Here is a 24,320-nt window from a genome sequence, read left to right on the forward strand (position 1 = left end):
CCGGGGTTGAACTGGGAGATTAAAAGGGTGTGAGCTCCCTGGTCAAGAACCCTTACAGTGAGTCCTTATCTTGTTATATCTGTATGGAAAACACACAAGGGATGACGCAGGAGCTGTTAATCATAAGATATATGGTATATCATCCTGCTCCGAAATCAAACACATCCTACTTTAGATGTTCAAAAGCATGAACGTGCATGACGGGACCATTCATGTGTAGAAAAGGGAAATTGCACAAACTTCTAGGTATATACATGAAAACTAACATGGTTCAAAACATTCCCTCCCCCCGCCCTTCTTCACACCTCTCAAAGCCTCGACTGTCCCGCCTCTCCACCGAGTGGCTTCTCAGAAAACGACCCAAAGAATTCATTGAGTGCATCCACAGTCCCCGATCCCTCCACCAACTCCACCACGCAAGCAACGTGGCCATCGGGCCTGACCACAACAACACCACCCCGTTCAGCGTCCAAGCCTACTTTTGCGTGAAACGGCGCTAGCGCATCGGGTACAAACCGATCGGACCGATCATCAGCGTAAATATGGTGTGAATACGCCTGGAAAGTGCTTGGCAAGGCTGAAATCTCAACCTCTTCTTTCTGATTAGCAAAGATCAGACAGAGACTGAAGAATCGCGAGTGTGGATTGTGACGCTCAAAATAGGACGCAGCTTGGTCGGCAGGCCGGGAGTATGTGGAGTAAAAGGAGCGAGACTTTTGAAGATTGGCGTTGAAGTCGGCGAGGGCAGTCTTGGTCTTGTTAACGTCGCCGGCCAGGACGAAGAATCTGAAGGAGCCGTTGGTGGGGATTTCTTGTTCCAGGGCAACGCGGTTGAAGTCGAGGACACGGGTTACGGTGCATGTCGGAAGAGCGCGGCCGGGGACGACTTTGACGCCCTTGGGGTGGAAAAGAGGGGATTTGGCGGGGTGGGCTGGGGACCAGGTGAAGATGTTTGGTTTGTAGGCGACGCCATAGCCGCTGGTGAACTCGCAGGCGGATTTGAAGGCTTTGACGAACTCGTTGGTCTCATCTGACTTGGCGCGCCCAAGAGCTGAATCCACCTCGCCGACTGAAGGAATGCGAGTGGAAAAGAGTTTGGCATACTTGGCATCAAAGTCAAGGAGGTTTTCGGCAATCATCTTTCGCTCGGATTCATAGGTGGTGAGGATATCACGCTTAGCCATTCCCCCTTCTACGAGATGGATTTTCCATGCAAGGTTTAGTGCATCGTGGAATGCAGTGTTCATGCCTTGGCCAGCTTTGGGCTATTGATTGCTAGTCAGTAGTGAATGTGTATGGCGAGGAGCACTGGGACGTACGCTGTGAGTATGGCAAGCATCGCCTCCGATAAATACTCGGTGGTCCAGAGTATACTTTTCTGAAATGCCTTGGCCGATGGGATATACAGAGTACCATTCAATGCGATCCCAAGTGATGTCGAATGGCTTGAAGACTTTGACTGCAGCTTCTTTGACTTGGTCCACAGTAGCGGTCATCCTTGGGTTCCAATCTTTGTCTGTGGATGAGGCTAACTGGACATACAAACGAACCATGTCATCTTCCCGAGGGATGACCATGATTGAGCCGTGGTCAGAGTGAATGGTGCATTTCGTCTAGCACATGGTCAGCAACGTAACAAGGACAACGGCGGTTTGCACGCTCACTTTGATGTCTGGAAAGTTTGTTCTCACAACACCATCCATCACACCCCATACGTGCGCAATGGGGTCTTTATGCCGAATGCCAATGTTCAATCGTTCTCTGATGAGACTCCGGGCACCCTCCCCTCCAAAAAGATATTTCGTGCGTACGGTTGTACAGACGTTGGTGTCAATATCTTTCAGCTCCACCTCAACTGGGAATTCGGCATCTTTCCCGTTATTCTTAAAATCAACAATGGTTGAAGGGCGCTCGACCACCGTCCCGGCCTTTTCGATTTCCTCCAAAAAGACCCGTTCAATTTTCCCCTGGTGCAGGAGCGTTGTAAATGGATAACGCGTATCGATGAAATCTGGGCAGCTGGGCCAATTTCCAGTGCGCCCGATTCCTTTTCCGTCGGGCAACGGGTCCCAGAAGGCGACGTTGTAGACCTTTGCAGGTTCGTACGCCATTAAGCTGCGCTTGAGCCCTAGATTTCGCAAGATCTCCATGGACCGGGGTTGGATTCCATCTGCGCGGCCGGTTTTGGTGGGCACGGGTCGGTTGTCGATGTGCTTCACTTTATAGCCCCATCTGGAAAGGCAAAGGGACAGCAGGAGGCCAACGGGGCCGGCTCCCACGATCACGATGTCGTACGTCTCTTGCGGCATGCTTCTCGACGGGGAGAGAATAGTGGAAGATTGAGTATTCGACCAGATTCTTTCTTGTGCACTCAAAGCCTCAGGAAAGCAAAGGAGGAACGACCACGCTATCCTCCGCGAGGATGACGACCTATAAATATATCAAAGCCGCGAGAAAAGTGCGCTTTGGGGTGAGATTGGCGTGTCGTGAGGACACGGCAGTGACAGCGGCCAGTGATGAGGTCCATGGTCACGATGAAGTCGCAGCTTTTGTGCTCGAAGGTGGTACCTTCGGCGCATTCGCCAGCGAATATCGGTACTCCTCTCTGGGCTCGGGTGGGGATCGACCGGGCTGCTGGCTCTCGGAGTTCAATCTCGGCCTCACCCAGCGGCTTAGTCAGGATCCCGGCTTGCCCAGGCACGGGCTAAACCTGACTGGGCCGCCAAGACGAACGCTTGGCCGGATGAAACAATTGCCGCCCGTGGAAGGAGCGCCAAGCTCACTCACGTGACCGACCGGCATCCCACCTCCCCCGCGCCTGCCAAAAAGTTCGGTAGATTTTAGAGTTTCCCGCCGCGCTCTCCGCTCTTCGCAACCTCACCTCATCCCTTGGCTGCGGAGTTGCGAACGGCAATTCCCTTGCACCACGATAGATGGCGATATACAAGGCCTTGATTTCTTTTGATGTCTCTGCGTTTAAAGGGTCTCAAAGCAAACTGAAGCACTACCTTTGTCAAGTTTCGATTTCGCCATCGACTCTTCAAATAGACCTACTAAGGCTATGGCGCTTGACAGTGAACCATGTCAGGACATGTTGATTTTGCCGCAATGTGCATTTGCATGCTCTATGCTTCTGATATCAGAGCGTTAAGCAATATGGAATGGCTCTGGAATACCGAACAGAGCCCCAGCACCTATCAGATGTTTTTGGTATACATTCAGATATGCGGAATTTTCCACACATCCAATCCTGCGAAGGATTGCTGTTTCTTTTCTCTTTTACTCTATTTGGTCGTATAGCATCAATGTATCATTTCATTTTACCGTTTAGACCCCATTCATCGCAATTTGGGACTGATGTTGCCCAAGTAAGACTCTAGAAACGCCTCTCCAATTCTCTGACTGTGTCGACACACTGGATTGCCAGTCTTGGTTTCCTTACGCTGGTCTGCCTTCGTTCCAGCTCTGCTTGCTTGTTAGGTTTTCAATACGGTACCCTTGGCCAGCGCAACTTGGCACATTTCAGGTCCGCCTGACAAGCTTTTTCTGCGCTATAGTGTTTTTCTTCTCAATGTTTTGAATGGAACTGCACACATGGTTGCAATCAGCATGGTGCTCTACTGGTAGATATCTATTGATGCATTCAGTGAATCAATTCCTGTGAATACGTCGGTGCTCACAATAGCTGCTTTGGCAAATTTTAAGCTACTGTTACTGATATTGTGAGGATACTCATTTTCTTAAAAAAAAAAGAATACCACATCCAAGAAATCCCCTAGCAACGGAAACCTATGAACTCACAACAGGAGCCACTCCGCCCAGATTCTGCGACCACTGGTTCAACTACTCCATCCCTTTACTCTCAGTCTTCCGCTTCTTCCTATAAGTCTCAAAGAGATATCCTTCGGCACCTCACACGCGAGATCTCGAATTTAACCCACCAGTCCACTAAACATCCTCCAAACGACCTAGATCCTCTGAAGTTTGACCCGCTGTCCATGGAAGTACCAATAATGTATAACGCGTAAGTTCAACGGCTCGACAAATATATATCTTTTGCTAACTGTGTAGTGGACATTCGTCATTTGGCAGCAACACGGACTCGAGCCGTTCGACAGGCCGCGACACACTGTGGCAGAATGCCCCAGAAATGGTTGCTATTCCTGGACCAAACGCATTCCGTTCTCAAGCACAGTTGAATAAAGGTCCTGCGAGGCTTCCACAGTCCCGATCGGAAGGCAATGTAAAATCTTTAGATCATTCCAACCGCGAAACTGCCGGTCTCTCCGGTAACTACTTTCATCAATGGTATCCAAGTGCTAGTTACTATCCGGACCAGCAGGAAGAGCAGTGTGAAACACCTGAACAGGCAAGGGGCCGCAATAGATCGCGTTCTCCCGTGAAAGTCCTCGAAGACTTGGATGAATACGAAGAAATCGCGTATCTATCGTCCCCTCGACGTCGATCACGTTCTCCGCACAAGAAGCTCTTTGGTGAAAATGGCTGGCTGGGCAAAACGCCAACAATTGAAAAGAGGAAACCTGGCCTCAAAGCACTCGGTGAAAAGATCAGAAAACGCGTGGAGGATATGGTGAGTGGGTATCTTTCGTTGCTTGCCGCTGCGTATCTAATCCTGTTCAATGCAGACCGGAGATGTTATAAAATCTACATCTACAGCTTTCCACACAAAATCATCAACACCGGCCACTTCAACCTGCCCGATATCTCTAGACCCGCCGACCCAGGCGAAACTATACTCGGAGCTAGAGCTTATGATTTGTGCCACCGCAAATAAGTTTCTTATGAGCCAATATCACCAGGGGCGCATGTCCGCAGATTCGGTAACCAAGGTCATGCAGTTCTGGATCTCGAAAAACAGACCGCAAGTCCGCGAGTTTCAGTTTGACCAAGCCACTCAACGGGATCTAATTCTCTACAATATCGAAAATTTTGCCTTCCACGGAGAAGCAGCTAAAGACATGGTTATCCGAAACGCTGCCATGCTTAACTGGAAGATTATGGCCAAAGAAATGAGCGTTCGCACGTTCTGTTACCCGGATAGCGTGATCAGGAAGCATATGCATGATGCACATAAAATACTTGAAATGCTTGGTGCACAATGCGTTGTGTTCCTTGCCTTTCAGGAGCTCCAGGTGAACTCTTTAACCCTAATGAAGCAGTATCAAGAGGCGAAAATCCAGAATAGCCGGGAACATGGCATTACGAAAGAATACCACCCTCCAGCGCTCCCTTGGGGTAAATAGCATTGCCAAAGGTGGTTCAAGGGGTCACTTTGAAGATAATGCCTACATGAAAGCTGTTCGCTATGATATTTTTGGTGATGCTTGTGTTAATGGTTTATGGCTGATTTGTGTGACTCGCAGTTTGAGGCGCCAGTGTGAAGGCTTGGGACACTCGTTTGGCCGTATGATGATATTCTGGCGTATAATCCAAAAATTGCTGTTCCTTCTGTGCGCGCTCTCCATGTACTCCGTAATCATCTCTCAATCAAGTTTGATAGAAGCGCCAAAACAGACTTTGCCTTGTGAATCCGTCACGTTCTAAGCGACGTCACTGCCAAGACGCCAAGCCTGAGCTTAACCTTACGTCCACCCATGGCGGAAAGTCAACGTTGGGCGATGTTGTTGGCTTCGTCCGGTTGAAGATTTCCATTGAACCAGCATTTATTTCAGACTGAGACACCTCGCTGCTCAGGTGTGCAAATATAACTTGCATGCTGCTATTCACCTTGTGCTTACGGTGTTGCTTGTGGGTTAAATAGTCAATGTGATCTCTGCTCTTGGAGCGAAGCTTTAAAGCTACCTCAACGCATGTCACTATTTTAGATAATGTCGTTGCCTGTCCCTGGCCTGAACCAACTGCCAGCTTTTGCAGTCTGGCCTCAACTGAGACATTTTGCTGGATGATAATTGAATCTGCAGATTAATTTCGAGCGGGTTTTCAGTCAAGAATAATGCGAGAATGGCAGCTCCAGCGCATACCTACGGCCCAGCCTGCCTCCTTTACGAACCACCAGAACAGAGACAGACCCGCCCAGATCCGAACACAGAAATCCTGAAGCCTCCGAAGATACGAGTGCAGTACTTTTACCTCTCGTCGTTGCCCATTGACGACCCGCTGACGGCGGTTCCAATTCCGTCAGGCACCGCCGACGCTTCCAAATTACCACCTAGACCGTTTTCAGTGCATGATAATATTGCTCTCGAAAAAGCATGGCAGAGTCTGCGGAGTGTAGGTGAAGAGGAATCACATAAGGATCGAGATGAGATTGAGGACGGGTTGCGATCAAGTCGCAGATTGACTGTCCGCGGGAAAAAGAAGGAGGAAACGGCGAGTCAAACCTCGGATCCCAGAGGGACACCAGAAACTGTGGTGGGGCTGTCTTCAAGCTTTCCCGCACGGCAAACTGGTGGTGGGAGTTCCGATAACGATGACTTCCAGGAGGGGAATTCCTTTAATGGCCTCAAGGATGACGAAGATGATTCCAATGCCAATAGGCGGATGGCGCGGGAACGAGGCTCTTCTAACGCTTCTGAGCTCGGCAGCTTTCGAAAGCGGCGTAGTCTGCCCATTGATCGAAAATCGAAGGCATCAAGGCGGAATAGGCATTCGTCTCCGGGCGGTTACGAAGATGGCTCCGAGGAAGGAAGCGGGCGTTCGAGTCCACAAATCATCAGACATTCTGATGACACGAACATTAGTGGGTCTCCGTTTATCAGAGCACCTATTCGGGATCGAGAAAATCGTCGGCCGACTCCAACGCTCAGGTTAAGTAAGGACTCTATAGACACAAACTTTATGCGCGGCCAAATGGCGGCTTCTCCGAATGCAGACGGTGACAAGAGACAAGACGGTGATAAGTCTGAGGATTTGGAGAACACCGAACCTGAAATCACAGTGACAGTCGGGGCATCACGGCTTCATCTCGTTGAGTTTCCTAAGTTGGAGGTAATTTATCATTTCATCCTTCCTTGATCATAAATCTAAAATTTGGAGTAGATGAAACCTATTTATTGGAGCCCAGTTCATGATATATCCCGGGTTGTCAGAGCCACCTGGTTCTACAAAAACTCGATGCTTCCTGTGGACCCTGAGGTTGCTAATCAACTAGAAGCTGGATATATGTACTTGAAGCCGTGGACAGAGACGTGGCAAGATGAATTAAACAGCTGCGTTGAAAATGGAGCAGAAGCGGAAATGAAAATTGTTCACAAGCTCTGGCCTTCGGAGAATCCGAAAACACCCACGAGACCAGCTAGCCAGCTTGGTTCAGAGGCGGGAGCGTCTGTGAGTAGTAACAAAAGTCACCATTTTCGAGAAAATTATGCAGCCGGCGCTATATCCTCTCCCGAAGCTAGCGTAAAGCTGTTCAAGAACTCCAGTGTGGTGTATGTTGATTCCAAGGAGGCTCAGCTACTCCGGCCAAGTTTGTTGCCATCAGTTTCCAGCGGCCGGCGACCTTTGAGTGCTATTCGGAAAGGGAGACAGATCGGAATCGCTGTTGTTCGAGGATTCGACCGCCTAGGATGGGATAAACTTCATCCTCCAAAACTTGTTTCAACAAATGTACGGAATTTTATGAAGATGCATCAAGCCGCAACGAGAGCGGCAAGTTCTCGTCGACAGATTTGTTATGCTTGCCAGATGGAAGAGAGACAGCCAGGGGTTGGGGATCTAGTTTTTGTGATTCATGGGATTGGCCAAAAGTTATCGGAAAGAGTCGAAAGCTTCCATTTTACGCATGCTATCAACTCGTTTCGAAGACAGGTCAATATTGAACTCAATAACAATTCGGTATGGCCCAATATGCGTCCGGACTTGGAGAACATTATGGTCCTTCCTATTAATTGGCGCTCAACCCTTTCTCTTGAAGACACGGACGTCGAAGAGGCGATTGAGGACCAGCCAAATGCGAATCGTTTCTCGCTCAAAGACATTACCCCTGAAACTATTCCGGCTGTTCGAAATCTAATCAGCGATGTGATGCTTGATGTCCCATATTACCTCTCACACCACAAACAGAAGATGGTCCGCGCCGTCATCAAGGAAGCCAACAGAGTGTATAGGCTTTGGTGTCAGAATAACCCGGGTTTCCAGAGGAAGGGGAGGGTACACATCATAGCCCATTCACTCGGAAGCATCATGTCAATGGATATTCTCAGCCAGCAGCCAACGCGATTGCCGTATATTGACTTCTCCAAGACCGAAATAAATGAGACGATTTTTGAATTCGATACTAAGAATCTTTTTTTCTGCGGTAGCCCTGCTGGGTTCTTTTTACTGCTCCACAAGGGTTAGTTCAACTGTGCAGATAATACTGAATGACGCTGATTTGAGGTAGCAAGCCTATTACCGCGCAGATATCGAGACAAGCCCGATTGTGATGAGCATGATGTTGCCGATCCTGGCCTCACTGGCGAGTCGGGGGCTTATGGGTGTTTGGCAGTTGATAATCTCTACAATGTCATGCATGAAACCGATCGTAAGCGACTGCCCTTGAGTCTTGAATTCCCCATGCTAACTGTGACCTAGCCATTGCCTATCGCCTTAATGCCGCTGTTGATAGTGACCTTGCAAACTCCCTCAAACCCGTGTCTGTTCCGAGCTCCTCGACGTCTTTATTCCAAACAATAGGCAGCGTTTTTCGATGGAGCTCCAAACCACAGTCTACCACCATTGAAATCCCCGCCCAAACTGCCGCCGCATCCTCCACCTCTAGCCATCAACTTCCTCAACAACTACGACCAGGTTTATTCACCAAACTCCCGTCCACCATTGAAATGGACACTCATGACTTTACCCGCGAAGAGATCGCCGAAAAACGCATGCTTCTCCTCAACGACAACGGGCAAATTGACTACTATATTTCTGGCGGTGGTGGGCCATTGAATATACAATACTTGAACATGTTGAGCGCACATAGTAGCTATTGGATCCTGCCGGATTTTGTGAGATTTATTGTTGTCGAGATCGGAAGAAAAATGGGCAGAAGCGGGACATTACTAGCCCTAAGGGCAGAGAAGAAAAAGGGATGGAAACGGAAATGATTACTGGTGTTGGTAAGATTCGGCGTTCTCGGGCCTGATGTCTAGATATCCGCCATTCGTGTGATAGCCATTTCTTTGCGCCAAAAGTTAATTGGGTTTGGAGTAGACGGACAAGCAGTTAGAGGGTTCAAATCATCGACAGGCTTCGGGAGGAACAAGCACTGCAGCGTTTGCGGCGTAAGCCGGGCAATAGCGGCTACATATTTGATAGATCATTGGAATTATAGAATGAAGTGTTCTTTTTGCTAAGCATACAAGTTCCAGGTGTCCTCAAGCATTAACCTGATCTGTCTCCAACGATCTGACCCATCAACAACGCCTTTACAACTTCACCCTCTTTGAACCCATTCTGCCTTCCCGTCTCTAAGATCAACAACGCATTGGCTCCAGCCAAACTGCCAACTCTCGAACTCCGCTGACCTGCGCCACTCGTCCCCGTGCTGGTAGCGAATAAACGTCCGTCCCGCGACGAGATTATTGCACGGTGGTATTCCATCCGCTTGAGATCACCACGGATAGAGTGAGTGAGAGTAGCGTGGACGAGTGGGAGACCCAAATCCGCGTTTTGGGCCGGGGATGCCGAAGGTGAGCTCATGCCCATGAATTTATGGAGGGCGGGGAGGACGAAGAGATTAAGTGTGACGAGGGCGGAGGCGGGGTTCCCGGGAAGAGAAAACATAAGACGGGTTTGTCTTTCAGATTGCCCCGAGGGATTTGAACCGGACGGCTTGAATGGGATGCTAGCGAATGTTGTTGGTTTCCCGGGCTTCATGGCAACGCGGCCGAAGTGAATTGTTCCGCCCATTTTGCGTTCTATTGTTGGCTTCAGGAGGTCCAGTTCACCCATTGATACCCCCCCGGTGGTTATGATTATGTCTACCCCATCCCTTAGGGCATTTCGAAGACGATGCTCCAAATCGTTGGAGGTATCCCGGGCGATTCCGAGGTCAGATGTAGGAAACCCCCATGCAGTGAGGCAGGAGATGAGTGACGGACGGTTTGAGTCACGAATTTGTCCGCCTGTAAGGGTTTCAGCACTCGTATGTTCGGTAAGCTCATCGCCAGTGCTCATCACTCCGACTCGCGGCTTCCTGAATACCTTGACTGTTCGTGTTCCCGTTGATGTGAGAAGGCCAATCTCCCCGCCCACAGCTGTTATGAGTTGGCCCCTTTGAAGGATTTTAAAGCCCAGAGCAACGTCACTGCCTGGCTCACGCACATTTTCTCCAGGTTTAACGTCTCCGGTTAGGATTTCCACAACTGCCTCTTCATCATCAGGTGTAGAAGAGATGAGAATGGTATCTTCAACCATCACGACAGCGTTGGCGTTGGGCGGCAGAGGTGCTCCCGTCGTTATACGGGCAATGCTTCCAGATTCCAAGTGTGGAGGCATTGATACAGCCTGTGCATGGGACACCGAGGCAACTGGGAATTGTCCTTGGGTGCTTGGTTCTGTTGCCGATTTGGGAGCGATTACTGCATACCCATCAACGATACTAGCCCGATATGCCGGGACTGCTTCACCCGCATAGACATCCTCAGCGATCACCAATCCCACAAGTGACGGATCCACTGGCATTTCCACCACCTCCGGTTCAGGTGTGTGCTCGTAGATTAATTTAAGAGCCTCGTCCACGGAGATCATTGGATACGGGGACGCACGATGGCGTCTGCTTGCTCCAGCAGATGGGTCGTTTGATGTATGGGGTTGGGGGCATCCGTGTTTATGACTATGCTCATGGCTGTGACTATGATCGTGGGAACCGCCATGTATAGGAAGGGCATGGTGATGATTGCTGTGTTCATGACCACGACCGCTGACGCCGGCTTCCTGTTCGAGCTTCTGCACGCCTCCAGCATGGACCGCGCGAGAGTCGGCCCCAGCAGCTTGAATACAAGCATGAGGTAGCAGCTTGATGACGGCTTCTAGATTCTCCTTTGCGCCTTTGGGAGACCCTGGTAGGGTTAGGATAAGAGTTTTGTGCCGTACCCCTGCGACGGGGCGCGACATCATTGCAACTGCCAACCGCTTTTAGCATGTAGTTACTCTAAAAGAAAAAAGGGGATTGGTAAAAATGTCATCCATACATGCCGTTACTTCTAGCGAAGCAGCAAGCATCCCATGCCTGGACACTGGTTAGCTTCTGGATATTGTAGGCAATTCCGACTGGGCTTACACAAGTCCAGGAGCATGCCGATGAATCAATGGTGAGACTGCCTATTGATGCCATTGTTAGTTGTGGAATTGCTCATAGACATAGGTGATGCAGATTTGTATATCGGCCTACCTCTGGAGTGTCATCCCGCACTGCAAACCCAGTGCCACCAGAGGTCACAATGAGATTCATGAATTCATCTTCTGAATCTGCCCATTGGCAAATTTGGCGCTGAATGTGCACCTTTTCATCTGGTACAATCTTGAGCACTGGCTTGTCCCATTTCTCTGCCTCTGCGGCGAAGGCTTCAGCAAGAACCGGTCCCGCCCGGTCCGTGGATGGATCCCTCGCTGCAGTGTCCGATACCACCAAGATGGCGGCTTTTAGTTTGGGCTGTGTCATGGTTTAGTGATTTATTGGGTGTATATCCGAGTGATTCTGGGTTGAATTGCTTGCTAGATGCGATTGACGTTGGATGATGGCTAACTAGTTATGTCATACGGGGTTGAGGGGTCAGGAAGAGCAGCTAATAGCCTGGACAAGGACTTCAAGGCCAGCAATAGAGCTGCGCAACGAAATTTTCTGACAACGAAAGGTTGCCTTGATCTTGTCTGCATTAATATACAGTCGCATTGGGAGCAAAGTATTGCGCAAAATTAACCTGCTAACCGAGAACTTTCTATGATGCTGATGGAAATGAAACCCAGACGCCCAGGCCCTTGAAGAAAACAGTAATCCGACAAAAAATAAATAAAAAGCCTTCAAAGTTGATAGATGATTATAGATGCCGCCGTAATGTACTACTCCATTCTGCAGTATCCAAGAGCCTCGCGACTTTTCTAGGAAAAATCTGCTGCTTTTCCTGCCATGAGAAGCCCGATGATCAAGCCAAAAAGGCCGAGGATCGAACTGAAGATTTCAATCACTAGGATTTTGACGAACCTATAGTATTTCAATTGGTTAGCACATCCGGTAGCATATGGAAGTGGGTTGACGCACAAATTGGGGTCCGATGCATCTGCGAGCGCAGCGCTGCTTCCATTGATGCCAACCGCAACGCCACAGATCATGTTACACATTCCGACGGTCAACCCAGCCCAAAATAGCGCGAAGCCTGTGTAGTAGTTGTCGCCTGTATATAATTTTTCGCCGGAGACGAAGAAGAGTTTCGACGAGAGGATAATTGACATGATAACACCGTAGATCGCGACGACTTCGCAGAAAATGATCGATATCAAGTTCTTCGTCCGTATTCTAGGCGCCTTCACACCACCGCCGATGATCGACGAACCGGTGATAAATATTCCCCTGCCAGAAGTAATCGGGTCAGAATTATTCGAGTAACCGTGAGTTGTATGGCAGCCAGACTGACCATGCGGCGCCAACTACCGACAAACCGACGCAGAGTCCAATGCCCATGCTTGCCCAAGCGTAGGGGGATATCGATTCGATGAATTGGCCGACCTGTCCAGTAAGTGTGAGAAAGCCACGAGCCGCAGAAACCGGTGCGGAACCGTACATTAAATGCTTCTCCCTCGCCGTTAAAGAGCATATCTAGACGGGCGTTAGCTCGAATGACTGTGGAGGGAACGTGCAACTGACAAGCTCCAACCACTGTGAGGGCGACCACCGCGCCTCCTACCGGATAGCGGAGGCCCATCCTTGCATGAGACCAGAGATATGATAGCAGAGCAGGTGTGCGCGTGCTCCAAACAGAGACGACAGGCCGGTTTGCTGAGAGAGTTGGGTTGTGTCGTGGTTGTTGTTTTGAGGATCGCCAGCATCGGCTTGAGTGCAGCTAAGGGCGGCGAGCGAGAGCCAGGCAGAATGACTTGGGTGGCATCACGCTAACGAACAAGTGCACCAACGATCCCTGGGTGTCCGTCTGGGGAATCTGTTCACTGCAGAACGGCTTTTGTCTTGGATGGGTTTCTCTGGCTTGCTGTTTTCTCTGTGTTATGAATTTATGACCAATTGCTGGCATACAGCGACTTCTTCGGCCTGATTCTGTCTTTCTGCTTGTTACTCGCCCCCTGGCTTCCTCTCCTCACTCTCCGTCTCAATGGCCACCTCCCCGTCCGCAGTAGGGTCGTATTCGAACCCGTTAAAGAAATTCAAGTACGTTCTCTCTTCCGGAGGAGCGAGATTGTATGGCAGCTTCTAACAACGGGACAATAGGCTTGTTTTCCTCGGGGAACAAAGTGGTGAGCAGCCCTCTGCGGATATCTCAAGCTCGCGCATCACCAGACTTGGCTGATGTTTCTTGCTCGCGGATCAGTGGGAAAAACATCTTTGATTACGAGATTCATGTATGATTCGTTCGACAACACATACCAAGCTACGATTGGCATTGATTTCCTATCCAAGGTGCGGAGCCCGCCGGATATCCTTTTGTTGCTGCCTTGCACTCTATGGATGAAGTATTATTAACGTTCCGGCATTGATAGACCATGTATTTGGATGACCGGACAGTTCGACTACAGCTTTGGGACACCGCTGGCCAAGAACGATTCCGGTCTCTTATCCCTTCATACATCCGTGACTCTAGCGTAGCGGTCGTTGTTTATGACATTTCAAATGCGAAATCGTTCCAGAATACACGGAAATGGGTGGACGACGTACGAGGAGAACGAGGTAACGATGTCATCATCGTTTTGGTCGGAAACAAGACCGATTTAAACGATAAGCGAGAGGTGACAACTGCGCAAGGAGAAGAAGAAGCCAAGAAAAACGGCTTGATGTTCATCGAGACCAGTGCCAAGGTGGGCTATAACGTCAAACAGTTGTTCCGAAGGATAGCAAATGCCTTACCGGGGATGGAGGGCGAAGCAGGAAGAGGGGATAACCAAAGTACGTGCCCTGCTCGTTTATGTCTCGATGATCTCCAGATAAGGCACAATTGGACTGACTATCGAACTTCCAGTGATCGATGTAAACATCAATCCGACTCAGCCCGTCAGCAACGATGGCTGCGCGTGCTGAGAAAACGCCACATGTATCTCGTTACCCATAACCGCTACCGATTGCATCGCCTGTTGCGTATACTGTGACCTCCTTTCCCTCGCTCCAGTTTTGGTCGGCGTCTGGACGGGTTTTGTTTTGCGCCATTCAGCCTAATATTATACTCGCCAAGTTTTCGTTTTGCATAGCATTTCGCCTTACATGTTTTAGCCCTTCTTCTACTGGCATTACTTGACTAATATCACCATGAGATGGCCGGTTTCTTGACTTGGAATTTTGCGGCGCAGAATGACATGAAATTTGACCCCGTTTGTGCTGACGAACCCTTGGTCTATACCCCTCAAACATCCATGTTATTGATAGAATTGAGGAGAACACTGGAGGTGTAGATTTCACAAGTCTTACCTTTGACAAAGTATCGAAATCCTCCTGCATGCCTTCAAAGCCGTGCTGCTGGGCACCCCCGCAAGATCCTGCAGCCCAAGACCGAGCATGGGTGTCTTTGCACATGCAATAGATAACCATGGCATTATCCTCTCAACAATCATCCTGCCTTGCATTCTATCTAGACACTTGCTTTCATCTGCGCTGTTCTCACAGAATCGGATTAATTGGTTAAAAGAAAGATAGCTTAGCTAAGCAGCCAGTCCTCATTTCAACGTCAAACATCAGCCAAAAAACAAGACTTTCGACTGCAAGATTCATGCATTCCCTCTCCTCCATCGCTGTAGATAACCAACCCTCGTTCTTTCGCTTTCGCAACTCTGTGCTATTCCATTAGGACTGTGCTTTGGGAGGTGTCTTGTGCTACTACCACGACCACCACCCCTGCCCGCTGTTGTATGACAGCACAAGATGGGCCGCTCAGTTCGATTCCTCCGCTTTCCGCGGCCAAAGGTAGTGTTTCGATTAACCCCTTGTTGATCTCCATGGCTTGGTCATGGCAGTCCAGCATTTGAACTGACTGAGCAAATATGTTTAGACCTTTCTTTATATCATGAGCCTGCAGACAGGCGCGTCGCTCATTACCCTATCTCTCCTGCTGAATAAAGTCAGCGGACTTTATGGCCTCCTCGCGATCCTCACGGGCTTCGGCCTCTCGCCTTTCCAGCTGTCGATGTACATATACTCCATCCTCGCCCTAGCTTTAACTGCATTTCTCGCGCCGCATATTCGAAAACAAACCCCGTTCTATTGCCTGGCCCTGGCGTGGTTTTATCTACTGGATAGTGTGATCAATGCCGCCTATACCGCTGCGTTTGCAGTGACATGGTTCCTGGTTATCTCTCAGCACCACCACTCTGCGCCCACATCTGGCCCCGGCAGTTCGACGATGGACGATACCGCTGGTTTCACTAACCCGAAATACAACGTCTCGTCTGTTCACGTTGCTCCTGCAAATGGTAGTGTCGCTTCTGCTGAACCGGCTTCTTCACCGGCCGGTGCTACTGATGCACTTGGCGGCAAGCCAAGTCTAGGGAACGGCGTCCTTCAGCCGGAGAGCTTTCAGAGCATTGCGGTGATATCTACCCTGTGGACGATTCGCGTCTATTTCGTATTAGTGATGATGGCCTTTGCAAGGCAATGCCTACGACAATACGCTTTCAGCCCTCGGTCCCCACTTTCTCGCCACGGCTCCGTCGCCCATAGCCGTAACCCATCCACCGTGAGCAACATCGAGCTCGAACCAAATCCATTCGCTGCTCGATCGGCAGAGGGCCAGGGATGGAAGGGAAAATTGGGCCGCGCGATGATTTCAGTTGGCCGAAGCTACTGGCTTGACGGAGAAGATGACGACGGGTGGATGGTTGGATTAAATAGAAAGTTCCATCGCAGCCGTGGATTCTTCAACTCCACAGATGGCGGTCTAAGCGAACGCGAGCGGCGACGTCGATCAGGAACTGGTCCACCAGTGCCTTCTCAAGCTGTTCTCCAGCAAATCGCCTTACAGCAAGGCCCAGCAGCCCAGGACGCCAACAAGCTGCCTCAACCTAACTTGGGCAATACCCAGCTGCCCAAAGCACCAAACACTCCAAGCGGAAATCCTTTTTAGCGGCTGTACACCAGTTTATACGGATATTCTTGAATATAATCCTGTATCGACTCATTTGGTTTGATACTACTGGCATTGGCATTATTGTTACTTGCGCAAAATATATACTGTTATATATATGGGCACTTACGCAGCGGGTTTTACAGCGTATTGGGTTGCTTTTTGTGCAGCTTTGTGAAAGCAACGATACTGTCCCATATCCGGTTTCGTGACAATTTCGAACAGCTGCGCGGGCCATCGTGCTTTCGCCGCGCTTGATTTAAACGGGTAATCTCGACTTTGCAAGTTCAGTCTGAGCATTACTGGTGTTTTCACGTCGACTTTTTGACGCGAATATGATGGGTGGCATCTGGCGTTGATATGGGAGCTGAGGCATATACCATGCGTTCTCGGGGAGTGTATCTTGGGACTTTCTTTACATGGTCTTCTTTTTTTGGAAGGGTGTTGGCTGATATGTTGTTGAATCTGCGGTTTGCTTAGAACCGACTTAATGAGATTTTTGGAAGATGTAAAGAGCAGTGGGAATGACTGCGATTGCAAAATATCAGCAATAATGGATAAACGACCAACTTCGTACCGCCTTGTTTATATATTGGTTTTAAATGAGAGATTTTACCCGCATCGTTTAACGATTGCTTTCCCGGGCTAGGCGGCTTTTATTACCTCGCTGATCACGCAATCCGCGCAAATCCTGATGGTCTCCGCAGGCTTTAATGAACGTGCTCATGGCAAACGATTCGATAACCGTCTCGTGCGAGAAATTGGGATCAAAAGCTATGCCCTCAAGCAACAACTCGCTATTAGGTGCAAATGGGCAACAAAGACGTGCTTCGGCAAATCTTTAACCCGAGGCCAAACACCTGTTTGCACCGTTGGCACTGTTTGCACTGATAGCACTGTTAATTTGCATCGATGTCGTGATCACTGACCAATCAGGGAACCATCATTCCTGACTCTCGCTGAGCGCGATGGGAAGTTTGGATCAAGAGGGAATGGGGAAAGTGTTTTGAATTGCAATTCTAATAAATGGGAAGCTTTGATCTTTTTCTTTTTTCCTTTTTCCCTTTTTTCTCATTTCTTTTGCATTCGTTGCGTGTGGTGGAATCTGCGGTGATATCAGTGTTATAGATCTACTAGCTAGCTTTCCCGCCCGCACGATTCCGCCGCGATGAGCGTCAAGACAGCGGGAGAAGCAGGTGAGATGATTGAATGCCTTTTGCGTATGGGGTTGATCGAGTTCTAACATCTTGTGATTCATTTAGCCGCAAGGATTGCTTACCTGTCGAGCGACCTGGTACTGTCAGTCCAGCCATCGCTACAAGGGGAATCGACCTTCTCTCGGCAATTGAAGCAGCTATCCGCTGACAATGTGAGAGGAGTAATTTCGAATGGAGTGCCAGAGGTTGGTACATGTTGTGACACCGGCCGTTGCTTGGATACGGTGCCTTGAACCTGCAATATAGCTAACATTTATATCAGGTCCGTGCTGTGCGGCAGAATGAGGATCCTCTGCTCTCTGCATTCCATCCGCTCCAAAATGGTACCTACGTGTCTGTGACGACTTCCTCATCCATTCTGCTTTCGTCAACTCCGCACCTATACCGGCTTGCACAGTACCCTATAGTCCTCCATGTCTCTCTGGAGCCAGCCGCTTTCCCGGATTTCTCCGTTATCAGTTCGATTAGACAATGCGGTTTCTCGTTCCTGCACTCTCAAACCGTGCAGGAGGCGCAAGATATGGCATTGACATCCCATGCTTTGGCGATTAAATCCGGAAAGGGTGTCATTCATTTCTTTGATGCGAGCAATTCCACCGATGATCAGCCCATTGCGGAAGAAGACCCGGCGTTTGTTAGGGATATACTTGACCTAAATAGCGCGAGAGCGATCCATCAACCCGGTGTGTCGCAAACCATTTACGCGAGTTCTGGGCGTGTCGCGACGGTGGAAGAGCAGGGCTTGGCCGCTGCGCAGAGTCAACCATTGGCAACGCCTGAGCTTTCAATTCCATCGAAAGACGTGCCCAGTACAGAGGCCTCATCTATCGTTTCCTCCCAAAGGGAGAGCGTTGCCGGAAGTACCGTTCCCAGTTCTGCTGCGACGACTGTTGAAGCTCCAACTAGAAGGCCTGTAGATGCGTCCGATATCTTCCAGATCACAACACACATATGGGACTCATTGGCCGCACGAACGGGAAGAAGTTATCATGCCATCGAATACAGTGGCCCCCAGGATGCTAAACAGGCTTTGTTTATTTTTGGATCCACCGGGGTCTTAGTCAATGCCCTCAGGAACTCCAGCAGCAGGGAAGATTTCAAGGGCGTCGGAGTGATTACAGCTCGCCTATATCGCCCATGGCTTGGTATCCAAATATCCCGAGCGATCCCAAACTCACTGGAAAGGATCGCGGTGTTGGAACAGGTTCGCAGGACCACCAAGTGGGGACCATGCTTCCTGGATCTGCTGTCTAGTCTGGCTCCTCAAGCTCTGATTACGAATAGACCTTTGTTAGTTAGCTTTAGGTTGGGGTATGTTGAGCCTGCTACTGCGGATCAGGCCCTTCGAGGTATCTTCCAAAATTTGACTGCCTCATCTCCCATTCAAAACCTGGAGGTAGGCGTTCAAAAAGGAAGCGCCGAATTAGATGCAAGCTTGCAGTTGAAACCAAATGCGAACGAAAACGCGTACACCAAAATCCTTACCCAGCTTTTCGACGGCCGCTTGCACGTTGCCAACCAGCTTGGCTCTCAGAACGCTGGAATTTCGGCAACTATTTCCGCCAGCCCGGAATATGGCTTTGGCTCATTGATTGCGCGAATGGAACGGAGACAGCGTTTTGTTCGCGAAGTCCAGGAAGCTGTCAAATCCAACAAGTTTGCCACGGATGTCCCTAAAGACTGGTTATCAAAGTGGGCGATAAATGCGGCCAATTCGACTAAAAGCAATCAGCTCGCCCCAGATGTGATCGCTCGTTTGTTGGTGGATGGTTCCAGCCTTTCCAAAGATCTTCTCGCTTCAAAGCAGTTTTTCTTCACGGAGTCACAATGGCTCATTGGATCCGATGCTTGGGCCTATGACCTGGGTAATTCCGGAGTACATCACGTTCTTGCCTCTGGAGCAAATGTGAACATGCTTATTATCGACTCTCAGCCCTACTCTGAGCGTGATGCAGCGGATCCCACGAGAAGGAAGAAAGATATCGGTTTATATGCTATGAACTATGGCAATGCGTATGTGGCCTCCGTTGCCGCGTATAGCTCGTATACGCAGGTTTTGCAGGCAATTGCAGAAGCGGATCAGTTCAATGGCCCGTCAGTAATTGTCGCTTATCTTCCATATAGCAAAGAAGATGACTCTCCATTGACCGTGTTGCAAGAGACCAAGAAAGCGGTCGACTTGGGATACTGGCCCTTGTATAGATGGAATCCGAACAACGCTGAAAAGGGTGAACCCAACTTTGCGTTAGACTCCGAGCGAATCAAGAGAGAGCTCGAAGAATTTTTGCGCAGAGACAACCAGCTTACTCAGATAATGAACCGCAATCCTAGGTTCTCCGCAGCTTTATCGGAGTCCTACGGCTCTGAAGTACGCACTTTGCAAAAGCGGGCTGCGAAGGATGCATATGACAAGCTTTTGGAGGGTTTGTTTGGAGCTCCTCTCACCATCTTATTCGGATCAGACAATGGCAACGCAGAGAATCTGGCGAAGAGGCTGGGCAACCGTGGTAAAGCCAGAGGCTTGAAGACACTTGTTATGGCCATGGACGATTACCCAGTTGAAGATTTAGCCACCGAAGAGAATATCGTAATTATCACCAGCACGGCAGGTCAGGGAGAATTTCCTCAAAACGGGCGCAACTTCTGGGAAACCGTCAAGAATTCTGCAGACCTTGACCTCAGTTCGATTCGCTACTCTGTTTTCAGTCTTGGCGATAGTCATTATTGGCCACGAAAGGAAGACAGGATCTATTATAATAAACCCGGCAAGGATCTGGACAGCCGTATCTCTTTCCTTGGAGGAAAGCTGCTTACGGAGATTGGCTTGGGTGACGATCAAGATCCGGATGGGTATCAGACCGGCTATCAGGAATGGGAACCCAGACTGTGGCAGGCACTTGGTGTGGACAAGGTTGAAGGTCTGCCTGAAGAACCACCGCCGTTGACAAACGAAGATATCAAGATCCAATCCAATTACCTTCGAGGGACCATCGCTGAAGGGCTCAAAGATACCTCCACGGGTGCAATCTCTGCTTCCGATCAACAACTTACCAAGTTCCATGGCACATATATGCAAGACGATCGTGATATTCGAGACGAGCGAAAGGCTCAAGGGCTTGAGCCCGCGTACAGCTTTATGATTCGCTGTCGTTTGCCGGGTGGTGTTGCAACTCCTTCCCAGTGGTTGCAAATGGATGCCATAAGCAGTGCATATGGAAATGAGACCATGAAGCTCACAACTCGACAGACGTTCCAATTCCATGGCGTCGTCAAGGGAAAGCTTCGAGCAGCGATGCAGGCGATTAATAGGTCGTTAATGAGCACCATAGCTGCTTGCGGTGATGTTAACAGGAACGTCATGTGTAGCAGTCTTCCGGAGCTCTCCGCATATCATCGCGAAGTGCACGAAATCTCGAAAAGAATCAGTGATCATCTCTTACCCGCCACTACTGCTTACCACGAAATTTGGCTCAAAGACGAGAACGACAAAAAGGTTCAAATTGCTGGAGATGCGGTCGTGGATCATGAACCGCTTTATGGCCCAACTTATCTTCCCCGCAAGTTCAAGATAACCATTGCGATACCGCCACATAACGATACGGACGTGTATGCGCACGATATTGGCCTTATTGCGATCAAAGGGGCGGATGGACACCTCGAAGGATTTAACATCCTAGCTGGTGGCGGCATGGGTGTGACGCACAATAACAAGAAAACATACCCTCGCACAGGTAGTATGTTTGGGTACGTTCCCGCTAGCGAGGCTCATATTGTTTGCGAGAAGATCATGTTGGTGCAACGCGATCATGGTGATAGAAAGAATCGGAAACATGCTCGTCTAAAGTACACCATTGACGACATGGGGGTGGACGTTTTCAAGGGTAAAGTCGAGGAGCTTCTTCCTGGCGGACTTCGATTCGAAACACCTCGCCCGTTCAAATTTGACTCCAACGTTGATACTTTTGGCTGGCAAAAGGATGAGTACAATCTTAACCACTTCACATTCTTCATCGAGAATGGGCGTATCGAGGACACCGCTGATTTTCAAATGAGAACCGGGCTGCGTGAACTCTCTAAGCTCGAAAAGGGAGAATTCCGTTTGACTGGGAACCAGCACTTGATTTTATCAAATATCAAGGATGAGGATCTTCCGGCCATCAAGCAACTCATGGCCGCGTATAAGCTGGACAACACCTCTTTCACTGGTCTCCGGCTTTCCTCGTCGGCTTGTGTAGCCTTCCCTACATGTGGCCTTGCGATGGCTGAATCTGAACGCTACCTTCCCATCCTCATTAGCAAGCTTGAGTCAACTCTTGAAGAAAACGGCCTGGCGCGAGAGAGCATTGTCATGCGTATGACTGGATGTCCCAATGGTTGTGCCCGTCCTTGGCTTGCAGAAGTCGCATTTGTGGGTAAAGCATACGGTGCTTACAACATGTACCTTGGCGGAGGGTATCACGGGCAGCGCTTAAATAAGCTGTATCGTGCGTCAATTAAAGAAGAAGAAATCCTGGATATCATGAAGGGCTTGTTGAAGCGTTATGCGCTAGAGCGGAACGCGGATGGAGGTCGTGCAGAGCGATTTGGAGATTGGTGTATTCGTGCAGGTATTATCAATGAGACGACCGAAGGCAGAAGATTTCACGAAGGGGTAAGTTGAGTTTCCGTTCATTCGATTTCTGCAGTGGATAGTAACCGACTGTAATCTAGGTTGCCGAGGATGAGGGCGAGGAATGAAGCAGCTGGTTTCCAGCTCTTTGTAATATCTGTAGAAATGTTATTCCTTTTGTCTTATTAATGGGTTTGAGGCGACAATAGACTCTTTTACCTACTGGATACCTCTGTGGTTGTTTTGGCCGGATTTCTGCTGCTGGTTGTAAGTGAAGCATGACGTTGGGTCTTCAGATATAGATGGAAGCATTCGGTTATCAAATATACCTTGGATTAAATATTCTCGAGAGTGTTTGGACTTGTTATGGCGTGCCGAGTAGATTGCTGAATAAAGATGAAGTCAAGTCGGAAACCTTTGCTCTTGGTAGCTTTGACCTTATCGATAAGGAGCTAAAAATTGTGAGCTCAAAAGGGAGTCTGAAGCGCCCACCAGTTTTGTTCGTATGGTTCCTGGTTAATTATATTCTCGCTGAAACCGAGACATTGGACATGATCATGTTTTCTCGTGCTCTCATGACCTGGTGATAAATTTACTGCCCTTCCCTCTGGAGTCTGCATCATGCCTCGTGAGTCTACGTTCCCCGCATGCGCTTCGCGACCATCCATTCCAGGTGCAAGAATAGTAAAGCTGACTGCAGGACCCAAGACCATATTCCGACCGACAACGATTCTACGTCTGACGACCCGGTCATCGCATCCTACGACATTTTTATCACCGATGCCCAAGTTCGTCGTTTTCTGCTCCAGTACCCCGACCGCTCCCTGGCCCAACCATATAGCGACCTAACCCTGCAAAAACCCACCGAGTTTCGATTAAAGCCCAAGACTGGACTTGTTGAAGTCGACATCCCCATCAACACGCGCATCAACTACGACGAAAGCAAGGGGCTGCGGTATGGGAATGCGCTGAAGAAGAGCCGGGTCCTTCAGGAGGGTGGTACACACGGTCTGGCCGGCGGGTTCAATACGGGTGGTGTAGCAGCTGGGCGGGCGAAATTGGAGAGCGACTCCGTGGGCAAAGATTACTGGAATGATGGGAATGGCGGAGAATATGAGGATCTGGAAGATGAGGCGATTAAGGCGGGTCATATCATGACTACTCAGACTCTAGGGGGGAGGATACAAGAGACGATGGACGGTGATCCAATCTATATGCTTGGTGCTTTTAAAGAAAGTAAGTTAAAGGGAGCTAGATTCTGGAGTGTGTCTGCTAATTGACGGCTGCGTACAGACGAGCTTCATCTCGCTCCCCTGTCAGCAATTGTGCAGGTCCGTCCCCAGCTTCACCATCTCGATGCTTTTGACGAAGTTGCCATCAAAAGCAAGGCTAGTGCGAAAGGCAAGAAAGATTTGGAAGACGAAGGCGGGCCCCGCAGTGCGCCGGAAGCCCGAGCGATTGATGTCAAAGTCAAATCGGCCGAAGCAGAGCAGACTGGAGGACAACGGAATAACGAACTCTTGAAGCGAATGCAAGATGAAAAATGGGAGAAGTATACCTGGATCGATGAGAATGTGAGTCTTGCTTGTGAGGCCTTGCTTTTTTGTCCTGCTTCTACTACCATTCCCTTTCCAGACACTGACACTCCCCTACAGGACGAAGAGTCGTGGGATAAATACGAAGAATATATGTTCAATCGAACAATCGAAGAACCTCCGCAGCTTGAGTCCGCCATTGAGCCGGACGACTACATCGACGGCATGAGCGCACCTCGGGTGGACCCCACACGTCCGGATATGACTGGATGGGCGATGAGAGCGAGACGGAAGAAAAGGGGGCTGCCAGAGAAGGCTCAAGCGGACGACGATATCGTGATGGAGACGGCATGACCCTGCGCGTGCGGTCTGTACAGTACTCCGTAATAACTGGTCGGTCTTGGCGTTTACCCTTACGTAATCTCAATTTGATTATTAAGGTTTAAGCTAGTCCAGAAAGGCTTAGTAGCATCACGTGCTAGTGTACTCAATTCGGGGATCGTCTGACTAAGCTGCAACGGGCAACTTTTTTTTTCTGCATTCGACGTTCTGCTTCGATTTCAATCGCCACGACGAGTCCAAGGGGGAAAGGGACCGTATCTCGCTGCTGCTTTCATCTCTTCCCTCCTTGTTTATCCCCTTCTCCTCTTTTATTTGTGTATATTCTTTGTTTTGTTGTCTTTCTTCTGGATTCTCTGTCCTCGAGTCGTTCATTATCTGC

General features: G+C 49.5%; 7 protein-coding genes across 7 annotated transcripts; 5 read left to right on the forward strand and 2 right to left on the reverse strand.

The window, feature by feature from the left end:
• Positions 1-308: 308 nt before the first annotated feature.
• UREG_00341 (uncharacterized protein) lies at positions 309-2,309 on the reverse strand (the record flags this gene model as incomplete). Its single annotated transcript, XM_002540782.1, has 3 exons — positions 309-1,265; positions 1,320-1,613; positions 1,665-2,309. The coding sequence occupies 3 exons, from the start codon at positions 2,307-2,309 to the stop codon at positions 309-311; spliced, it is 1,896 nt and encodes a 631-aa protein (XP_002540828.1).
• A 1,704-nt stretch (positions 2,310-4,013) lies between these two features.
• On the forward strand, positions 4,014-5,264 carry UREG_00342 (uncharacterized protein; the record flags this gene model as incomplete). The annotated part of the gene is made up of 3 exons (XM_002540783.1): positions 4,014-4,024; positions 4,072-4,591; positions 4,647-5,264. 3 exons carry the CDS (start codon positions 4,014-4,016, stop codon positions 5,262-5,264), a joined length of 1,149 nt encoding a protein of 382 aa, XP_002540829.1.
• Positions 5,265-5,982: 718 nt separating this feature from the next.
• UREG_00343 (uncharacterized protein) lies at positions 5,983-8,553 on the forward strand (the record flags this gene model as incomplete). The annotated part of the gene is made up of 3 exons (XM_002540784.1): positions 5,983-6,969; positions 7,021-8,314; positions 8,363-8,553. 3 exons carry the CDS (start codon positions 5,983-5,985, stop codon positions 8,551-8,553), a joined length of 2,472 nt encoding a protein of 823 aa, XP_002540830.1.
• Positions 8,554-9,345: 792 nt separating this feature from the next.
• Positions 9,346-11,626, reverse strand: UREG_00344 (uncharacterized protein; the record flags this gene model as incomplete). Its single annotated transcript, XM_002540785.1, has 4 exons — positions 9,346-11,024; positions 11,157-11,194; positions 11,246-11,286; positions 11,357-11,626. The coding sequence occupies 4 exons, from the start codon at positions 11,624-11,626 to the stop codon at positions 9,346-9,348; spliced, it is 2,028 nt and encodes a 675-aa protein (XP_002540831.1).
• A 1,660-nt stretch (positions 11,627-13,286) lies between these two features.
• UREG_00345 (GTP-binding protein ryh1) lies at positions 13,287-14,206 on the forward strand (the record flags this gene model as incomplete). The annotated part of the gene is made up of 5 exons (XM_002540786.1): positions 13,287-13,342; positions 13,403-13,428; positions 13,503-13,591; positions 13,672-14,074; positions 14,148-14,206. The coding sequence occupies 5 exons, from the start codon at positions 13,287-13,289 to the stop codon at positions 14,204-14,206; spliced, it is 633 nt and encodes a 210-aa protein (XP_002540832.1).
• A 976-nt stretch (positions 14,207-15,182) lies between these two features.
• On the forward strand, positions 15,183-16,238 carry UREG_00346 (uncharacterized protein; the record flags this gene model as incomplete). Its single annotated transcript, XM_002540787.1, has 1 exon — positions 15,183-16,238. The coding sequence occupies one exon, from the start codon at positions 15,183-15,185 to the stop codon at positions 16,236-16,238; it is 1,056 nt and encodes a 351-aa protein (XP_002540833.1).
• A 1,168-nt stretch (positions 16,239-17,406) lies between these two features.
• UREG_00347 (sulfite reductase beta subunit) lies at positions 17,407-23,953 on the forward strand (the record flags this gene model as incomplete). Its single annotated transcript, XM_002540788.1, has 8 exons — positions 17,407-17,434; positions 17,501-17,607; positions 17,718-22,106; positions 22,274-22,331; positions 22,461-22,647; positions 22,765-23,300; positions 23,358-23,638; positions 23,720-23,953. The coding sequence occupies 8 exons, from the start codon at positions 17,407-17,409 to the stop codon at positions 23,951-23,953; spliced, it is 5,820 nt and encodes a 1,939-aa protein (XP_002540834.1).
• Positions 23,954-24,320: the final 367 nt, after the last annotated feature.

The sequence above is a fragment of the Uncinocarpus reesii genome, genomic scaffold (genome assembly GCF_000003515.1).
Source record: "Uncinocarpus reesii 1704 scaffold_1 genomic scaffold, whole genome shotgun sequence".
NCBI classification, from domain to species: domain Eukaryota; kingdom Fungi; phylum Ascomycota; class Eurotiomycetes; order Onygenales; family Onygenaceae; genus Uncinocarpus; species Uncinocarpus reesii.